Raw genomic sequence first — 10,000 nt, forward strand, 5'->3', positions numbered from 1 at the left:
ACTCTCACACTCACACTCACTCACTCTCACACTCACTCACTCTCACACTCACTCACTCTCACACTCACTCACTCTCACACTCACTCACTCTCACACTCACTCACTCTCACACTCACTCACTCACTCACTCACACGCTCACACACACTCACACTTACACACTCTCACACTCTCACACTCACTCACTCTCACACTCACTCTCACACTCACTCTCACACTCACTCTCACACTCACTCTCACACTCACTCTCACACTCACTCTCACACTCACTCTCACACTCACTCTCACACTCACTCTCACACTCTCACTCACAGTCACTCACAGTCACACTCACACTCACAGTCACACTCACAGTCTCACTCACACACTCACACTCACACACTCACTCACACACTCACACTCACTCACACACTCACTCACACACTCACTCACACACTCACTCACACACTCACTCACACTCTCTCACACTCACTCACACTCTCACACACTCTCACACACTCACTCACTCACTCACTCACTCACTCACTCTCAGACACACTCACTCACAGACACACTCAATCACGCACTCACGCGCACTCACTCGTACTCACTCGCACACACAAACGCACACACTCACTCTCACACTCACTCTCACACTCACACACTCACTCACTCACTCACACACACTCTCACTCACTCTCACACTCACACACTCACTCACACTCTCACACTCTCACACACTCACTCACTCACTCTCAGACACACTCACTCACAGACACACTCAATCATGCACTCACGCACACTCACTCGCACTCACTCGCACACTCTCACACTCACTCTCACACTCACACTCACTCTCACAGTCTCACTCACAGTCTCACTCACAGTCTCACTCACAGTCTCACTCACAGTCTCACTCACAGTCTCACTCACAGTCTCACTCACAGTCTCACTCACAGTCTCACTCACAGTCTCACTCACACACTCACTCACTCTCACTCACACACTCACTCACACACTCACTCACACTCTCACTCGCACACACACACGCACACACGCACACACACACTCACTCTCACTCTCACACTCACTCTCACACTCACACACTCACTCACACACACTCTCACTCACTCTCACACTCACTCACACACACTCTCACTCACTCGCACACTCTCACACTCACTCTCACTCTCACACTCACACTCACTCTCACTCTCACACTCACTCTCACTCTCACTCACACACTCACTCACACACTCACTCACACTCACTCGCACACACACACACTCACTCTCACACTCACTCTCACACTCACTCTCACACTCACTCTCACACTCACTCTCACACTCACTCTCACACTCACTCTCACACTCACTCTCACACTCACTCTCACACTCACTCTCACACTCACTCTCACACTCACTCTCACACTCACTCTCACACTCACTCACACACACACTCACTCACACACTCACTCACACACTCACTCACGCGCACTCACTCGCACTCACTCACTCTCAGACTCACTCTCACTCTCAGACTCACTCTCAGACTCACTCTCAGACTCACTCTCACACTCACTCTCACACTCACTCTCACACTCACTCTCACACTCACTCTCACACTCACTCTCACTCTCACACTCACACTCACACTCACTCACACACTCACTCACACACTCACACACTCACACACTCACTCACACACTCACTCACACACTCACTCACACTCACTCTCTCACACACTCACACACTCTCACACACACACTCACACACACTCACTCACAGACACACTCAAGCACACACACACGCTCACTCTCACACTCACTCTCACACTCACTCTCACACTCACTCTCACACTCACTCTCACACTCACTCTCACACTCACTCTCACACTCACTCTCACACTCACTCTCACACTCACTCTCACACTCACTCTCACACTCGCTCTCACACTCGCTCTCACACTCGCTCTCACACTCACTCTCACACTCACTCTCACACTCACACTCACACTCACACTCACACTCACACTCACACTCACACTCACAGTCTCACTCACAGTCTCACTCACAGTCTCACTCACAGTCTCACTCACAGTCTCACTCACAGTCTCACTCACAGTCACTCTCAGACTCACACTCACTCTCAGACTCACACTCACTCTAACACTCACACACTCACTCACTCACACACTCACTCACTCACTCACTCTCAGACACACTCAAGCACACTCACTCGCACACACACACGCACACACACACACGCTCACTCTCACACTCACTCTCACTCTCACTCTCACACTCACTCTCACACTCACTCTCACACTCACACTCACTCTCACACTCACTCTCACACTCACTCTCACACTCACTCTCACACTCACTCTCACACTCACTCTCACACTCACTCTCACACTCACTCTCACACTCACTCTCACACTCACTCTCACACTCACTCTCACACTCACTCTCACACTCACTCTCACACTCACTCTCACACTCACAGTCTCACTCACAGTCTCACTCACAGTCACTCTCAGACTCACACTCACTCTCAGACTCACACTCACTCACACACTCTCACACTCACTCTCACACTCACTCTCACACTCACTCTCACACTCACTCTCACACTCACTCTCACACTCACTCTCACACTCACTCTCACACTCACTCTCACACTCACTCTCACACTCACTCTCACTCTCACCCTCACACTCACTCTCACTCTCACACTCACTCTCACACTCACACTCACTCTCACACTCACTCACTCACACACTCACTCACACACTCACTCACACACTCACTCACTCTCAAACTCACTCTCTCTCTCTCACTCACCCACACACTCACCTGTTTGTTTGTTGGTGAGTCGAGCGAGTGCTCTCAGTATCTGATCTTCAGATCCCCGGAGCTCCAGGCAGCAGTAATATGACAAATCCTGAGACACACACACCCACACACACACACACACACACACACACACACACGCAGGCTACCGTAAACAAATGCTTTTCAGTGCAATTTATACAGAATTCATCAGAGTCAACAATAATGTCCAGCGAAACCAGTACAGCGCAGTGGTTAATGTGAAAACTGGCGGGAAAAGGTTCTTCCTGCTGACGAAACACTCTCAATCTGAGGCAGAAATGGTGCAACGACACACTTGACCAAACCGGCACATCGGTCAGAGCTGAGTGTGTGTGTGTGTGAGTTCATCAGCTGAAACACTGTGAACAGAAAGCGCTCAGCATGTGAGTGTGTGTGTGATTGAGAATGTGTGTGTGTTTGAGTGTGTTTTCTCAGGTTACTGATGCACAAACAATTTTATGTACTATTGTAACCTAATTTGGTTTATATCTGCTTGTTGCGCTCGCTTGCGCCCTCTTGTGGACATAGGAGACAATACAGCACTTCACTAACATAGGATTGCCTTTAGAATTTGAATATAATTCCAATTTTGCTAATATTTAAAGTGTAAATTGCAGGTAAAATTTTTCACGAAGTTAATGCAATGTGCTTATTAAACATAAAGATAAGAACCACCCACCATTGTTTTGTATGTTTTATTTATACCAAAATGCTGAATATAATATGAAAAGTTGGTACTTTTTACACTCCCTCTCCCTTCCACTAGGCTGGGCGTGACATCATAAAAGGGACTCCAAGCCTAGAGTTACCGGTAGTCTAACGGCAAGTAGGCTAGGAGTTATATGGGAGGAGACCTAACTCAAATACGCGTGAGTTGATGATTGAGTGGTGTTGGACACACACCTGCAGCAGGGCGTGTGTGTTCATGGCTCTGTAGCTGGCTCTGAAGCTCTTGGCTGTGGGCTTGAGCGGCACACAGAAGCTCCAGGTCTTCAACATGTGGAAGCGTTTGCTGTGCCAGATGTGCGTCTCCAGCCATCGGTTCTTCTTCTGTCTGCGGTTGAACTCCAGCAACAGGTTCCCGTGTCTCCGGCGCGCTCGACGACTCCTGCTCTTCGGCACCGGCTTCTTCTGCTTGTCTGCAGCACGCTGACTGCGCTCCGCCTGCGCGCACACACACATTAATTTGTTCATTTATTTATGTAGTTAAAGGTGCTCTAAGCGATGTCGGGTGACATCACTTCTTGTTGACGTTTAAAGTATTGTCAAACAAAACGAAGGCTAGCTAGACCCCCCCTCCTTCTCATCCGCGCACTAACCCCCCAAACCCTTCTTATCAGGTATTGGCTGGAACAGTTTGTTATGTTTTTTGGTGCGGGTAAGTCCAGTTTGTTTTTGTTGCTGTTTCTGGAGCCTGGGGTGTCTGCAGAGACCGTGTTTTTTTACAGTGTGTTCAGGGGACGGCAGCTAGCGGATAGTGAGGAGATGTTTGTTGTATGTGACAAAAAAATGTTTTGGCCTAAAAAACGCGTGGCATCGCTTTGAGCACCTTTAACATGTATGTGTGCATTAAAAGTACCATTTCAGCAATGAGAACATTTCTGAGCCAAATGAAGATAAAGATGTGTTCTGGTCACTGGCGTGTTTATTGAACCAATCAGATCAGAGTAAATCGAGTGTCAGCGAGAAGCTCATCTGATTGGCTACATGATGAAGATGGACACGCCCTCCTCTTCGCGCTTGCAAACTCAGTGAGTGCGAGAATCGTGCCAAAACTGGAAGCACAGGAAAAAGAAAGACGCAACTGTACAAATCGGGTTATTTCGGGAACTTTTTGCCTCATGCACACAACAAGTCATGGAGACATTTGCAACAGTTAATGTTTTTACACAAAATTTGATTTTGTTTTGCAGTTCCTGCCTCTGTTGTTTTTAGTTGCAAATTGCTGTTGACAGGCTTGCAGTGCTTTTGGCCGAATTTGTGCGCAAAAACCGTGCCAAAAGTATGAGCGTGGAAAAATGAAAGTCTAAAGATTACATATCCTATTTATTTTGCGTTAGCATGAAGCTGCAGCTTCAAAATACATGAATTACACTTACGTATAACAATTAAATGCTGCAAATATTATTTTTTCTTACACTTGAAGGGCAATTTATACCTTTACAAATCTTCTCTTGCACATATAAAATTTAATTTACGCTTGCAATCTTATGTACTCTTTCACAAATCTTACTCTGCGCATGCGATTCTTTATGGCATAATTTTACCTTCATAAAAGACGCATCTCTTTAGCCAAGCATTCATATAATGCATCTCCTAACCGTATACAGATATCAGATCAAATGCACATGATTATTCTTGCTTGATGTAATGAACAGCAGCTGCGCTAATTATTTTCTGTTTGCTTCTCTGTTTTGTCGGGATGCCAGAAGTAACGAGAGTTTGTCAGATCCAGACTTCAGATGCCGACGCATTTACATTCTACATTTAGCAGACGCTTTTATCCAAAGAGACTCACAAATCAGGAGAACAATAGAAGCAATTAAACCAACAATATGTGAGTGCCACGACCCTTCCCAGTTTAGTCTAACACAGTACATGAACTTTTTTTTTTTGAAGATAGATATAGAATAGAATAGAAGGTGTTAGTATTAAATATTTATGAAGAGCCGGCGGCAACTCCTGCGAAGACTTCAGTGACGAAAACCCTGAGTTAATAATGCTAAATTTTTCTAAATGTCATCATCATTTGTTAACAAACAAGTATTCATCACTTCAATGAGCTCATTGTTTCTGCATAAAATTATTACATTGTTTAAATTAATACCTTTTTCGCTAACTGTGATTTTGTACATGTACATTTCTGAAATGCATAACTTAGACAGTTTCCTCTGATAGGAGATCACTGTAAACTGTAATATGGACTTTGAAATGATGTGTTTGTGAAAGCGCTATCGAATGTAAACGTGAGTGAATGAAGACGTGTGCGGTACCAGGCGTAGCGCGCCCTCGCGCAGGCGTGTCGGGAGTCTCTTGCAGTCGTGGCTCATGGCTCGTCTGCGCATGTGTTTGGGCAGAGCGTTGAACACGTGGCAGCTAGCGGCGGGTTTACTGACGGCCTTCAGCATGGCGCTCACTTCAGCCGCGCGAGCTTTAGCGAAGTACGAGGCTGCGAGACACAATCAAACAACTTTCATTATTAAAGTTGCATTATGTAATATTTAGGAGGATCTGTTGACAGAAATGCAATATCACATGCATATCTCTGTTTTCAGAGGCTGCGAGACACAATCAACCAACTTCCGTTCTTAAAGTCCCCCTGCAGTCAATCATTTTATCCCTTAAAACTCATGTTTGATCACCAAAATGACACATGTAAATGTTTTTTTTTTTGAAAACAATACTTTGTGCCTTAAAATGGCTTGACTGTAACCCGACACTAGGGGTGGGTGCTACAGCAAAAATATGTTTTTTTTTCAAGAAAATCACGATTTTAGAATTATTATTTTTTGCATGTTGGTTTTACTTGCAAGTGAGTGAGCATTGCAGCCAAACCAATGTCCCTATTTTAAAAACAAAGGCTTACAAGCTAAAAATATTTTTTTTTTTAAAGAACGGCAGACATTTAGGCCAAAGTGGACAAGATAAAAATCTTTGTTAATTTTTGCCATTAAAAAATGAGAAGATAAACATTACATGTACACAACATAATTTACAAATGAAATAAACATTGCTTTATTTTTTTGTATTTAACAGTAGCATTCAAGAAAGAAAATAAATAAACAAATATAAAAATAAAACACTACATAGACTTCACTGTATAAATCATACATTGGTTCTTATTAAAGCTAATATTAAAGTTCAGTTGAGGTACTACAACAGTGAGTGGTTTTCTCTGTTTTTTGTTGTTTTATTAACATTAAAGGGATAGTCGCTCTATATTTATGAGAGTTTTTGATCACCTGTGATGTATTTGGGCAAATCTTGACTGTAACCATGACCCCCGGCCTGATGACCTCTGACCCAGCCACACACCTGTGACCCCTGACCTCTCCCGGCACCACGACCTGTAGAGGAGCATTCAGTCAATGAACACAAATTTATCACATGATCAAACAGCATAAGTTCAGCTGAAGAGTCTCGATCACCTGAGCTCGTGTACGTGACGTTTCTCGGCTGGTTTTTCATCTTTTTTTCTCTCATTCTGTCTTTTGCTCCCGTCATCTGAAACACAGATCATCAGCTCAAGTGAATACACGAATACACACACACACACACACACATCCGTCATAGCATACGTCAGCTCAGCTTTATACAGTACAGATCGTTTCAGAGCAGCTTCACAGTAATAAAGAGGAGAATAACAGAATTAATGATGAAACTTCATCAAATGAGGCAAACTTAGATTCAGGAGTGAAGCGGCTCTACAGAAGAAGAGAGAGTCATTATTCAGATCAAGTTCTGTTGATTCAATGGCTAGTTCAATTACCAGTAATAAATAAAGCAGTTCTGTAGAAAACAATGTCATCGTCCATCTCAGCTCAGTTCTCATATAATGGTGTCAATGCAATCAGATCGATAATATTGTAGGATATAACAGATACTAGTCCACAACACTGCAGACAAAAGCAAAACAACAATTTACACATAATGTGCAGAATAAGCTTACACACACACACACACACACACAGTAAATTTGTTTTCTCCCCTCTCCAGCATCTGTAGTGTAGTGTGTAGTGTAGGGCTGGGCGATAAAACGATAACGATAATTATCGCGATATAATTTTTCTCGATAAAACGATATCAAGAGGTCGATAAATGTTCGATAATGTTTATGCACCAAAAGCGGAACGAAACTTATTTGAACCGCACGCGCCTCACGGACTGTTCATCCGCTCGGCTCAAAGTCCAAACGGCAGCGCGCGCGCGAGCTCACTAGACTAGAGCAGACGCGTTTACTCTGATCGTCTCGCTCATCAGTGAGAAGCGCTTGAGTTCAGCGAAGAACACAAATGTTTAAAGGCAGATGAAACAGCGCTGACAAACAGGAGAAACACTGCGCGCAACGATACAGTTAGAATCTGAATTGATCCATTTAGCCTACCATGGATTTACTGTAAGGTTAGCCTAGTAATATTAACTGCACCATGAAATGTGGGATATACATATTGAATTGTATAATATTATTAATGTAGACAATGTATTAAATGACTAATGGAATATAATTATATTAATTAACAATGTATTTAACTGTTAGGCTACTGTTTTTCATACAAATACCATAGAAACCATAAAGTTACATTTTGCCATGATAGTGAGCTGCTTTAAGTTATGCCTGGTTTTATCTGTGGTTATGATCTAAATGCATGATACTCTATGACCAATGGTTAATTTTAATAAAACTCAAACAGTCAGAATATTACATTTTACCAAATAAAAATGTGGTCGTTAATTTTTTTTTTTTTTAAACAGATGTTACTGTTTTTGTTAATGAACATAAATTTAACAGTAGTTAGGATGCAAATTTTCTGTCAACTCACTGTCAAACATGCATTTCGAGACAAAACATGTAATTTGAATATTGCAGGCTGCACTGCAAACTGTGCTGAAGAAATATTTTTCTATTCAGATATTAATTTTGTTAAGGAAAAATGACAAATGTTTGAATGTTCTACCTCAGATTTGTGAAATGTTCACCTGTTTGGCAAGTGTTTGTCATGATATGTTCTGACAATAAAGAGTTAAAACCACAATTAACGCTCTGGTTTATACAACTTTCACTTAGGAGCAAAAATCTGCCTTTAAACTTGAAAGAAATAAAGATTTGACATTATTCGTGATAATTATCGATATCGACTGATATAAAAAAAATATCGTGATAATTTTTTTGGGCCATATCGCCCAGCCCTAGTGTGTAGTGTAGTGTGTAGTGTAGTGTGTAGTGTAGTGTGTAGTGTAGTGTGTAGTGTAGTGTGTAGTGTGTCGTGTAGTGTGTCGTGTAGTGTGTTGTGTAGTGTGTTGTGTAGTGTCTAGTGTAGTGTAGTGTGTTGTGTAGTGTCTAGTGTAGTGTGTCGTGTAGTGTGTTGTGTAGTGTGTTGTGTAGTGTCTAGTGTAGTGTAGTGTGTTGTGTAGTGTCTAGTGTAGTGTGTAGTGTAGTGTGGTGTGTAGTGTGTAGTGTACTGTGGTGTGTAGTGTAGTGTGTAGTCTAGTGTAGTGTCTAGTGTAGTGTGTAGTGTAGTGTGGTGTGTAGTGTACTGTGGTGTGTAGTGTAGTGTCTAGTCTAGTGTCTAGTGTAGTGTCTAGTGTAGTGTCTAGTGTATTGTCTAGTGTATTGTCTAGTGTAATGTAGTGTGTAGTGTAGTGTAGTGTCTAGTGTAGTGTCTAGTTTAGTGTCTAGTGTAGTGTAGTGTGTAGTGTAGTGTGGCGTGTAGTGTATTGTAGTGTAGTGTCTAGTTTAGTGTCTAGTGTAATGTAGTGTGTAGTGTAGTGTAGTGTCTAGTGTAGTGTAGTGTGTAGTGTAGTGTGTAGTGTAGTGTAGTGTCTAGTGTAGTGTCTAGTTTAGTGTCTAGTGTAATGTAGTGTGTAGTGTAGTGTGTAGTGTGTAGTCTGGTGTGTACACAGTAATACGAGTTATATCCTTATCACCTTCACACAATATGAATGTAGTAAAAAAACATATAAACACTTAACTCAATCTAAGGTAAACCTGTCATTTATTATCCATTTAAATGGATCAGAGAACCGGACGTAAAATTATACTTTTTAATAATGTTTAAAGCTGGTTTATTTTATTTTTTTGCCTGTCACGTTAAATCTTTATGTTTGTGGTGATGATTTGATCTGCGCGTTACTTTCTTCTAACTGGTGTTTATAGCAGAATAACATTTATAACACACACTTACCTTGAAGCGCAGTTAATCGGGTCAATTAATTTCCTCTGTTTAATTCGGTTTTAACAGTTTGTGTAAATTTCCTGTTGGAACTGCAGCTCATGCTCTGACAGCCCACGTGCACAACCTGCGCTTATTTCCGGTTTAGAGGATGATGGGAATTGTAGTCCTTTCAGAACAAAGACTCGGTAAAGGGATAGTTCGCCCAAAAATGAAAATTATGTTATCATTTACTCTTCCTAAAGTTGTTTCCAACCT

The 10,000-nt window shown here is 42.4% G+C and overlaps 1 protein-coding gene across 3 annotated transcripts in view; it reads right to left on the bottom strand.

Moving 5' to 3' along the window:
• pop1 (POP1 homolog, ribonuclease P/MRP subunit) overlaps positions 1 to 9,872 on the bottom strand; it is a 24,691-nt gene extending 14,819 nt beyond the window's left edge. For 2 of the 3 annotated variants that reach the window (XM_077232614.1, XM_077232615.1), the window contains exons 1-5: positions 9,755 to 9,872; positions 6,815 to 7,076; positions 5,846 to 6,021; positions 3,756 to 4,016; positions 2,835 to 2,922 (exon numbers count right to left, since the gene is read on the bottom strand). In XM_077232614.1, coding sequence (XP_077088729.1) covers positions 2,835 to 2,922; positions 3,756 to 4,016; positions 5,846 to 6,021; positions 6,815 to 7,076 — 787 coding nt within the window. In that variant the 5' untranslated portion in view covers positions 9,755 to 9,872. The remainder of the gene's footprint in view (positions 1 to 2,834; positions 2,923 to 3,755; positions 4,017 to 5,845; positions 6,022 to 6,814; positions 7,077 to 9,754) is intronic. The other variant, XM_077232616.1, reaches the window with a different exon arrangement.
• Between the last annotated feature and the right edge of the window lie 128 nt (positions 9,873 to 10,000).

The sequence above is a fragment of the Siphateles boraxobius genome, unplaced genomic scaffold (assembly GCF_051911475.1).
Source record: "Siphateles boraxobius isolate OS27281-9 unplaced genomic scaffold, OSU_SipBor_1 178, whole genome shotgun sequence".
In the NCBI taxonomy this organism is placed as follows: Eukaryota; Metazoa; Chordata; class Actinopteri; order Cypriniformes; family Leuciscidae; genus Siphateles; species Siphateles boraxobius.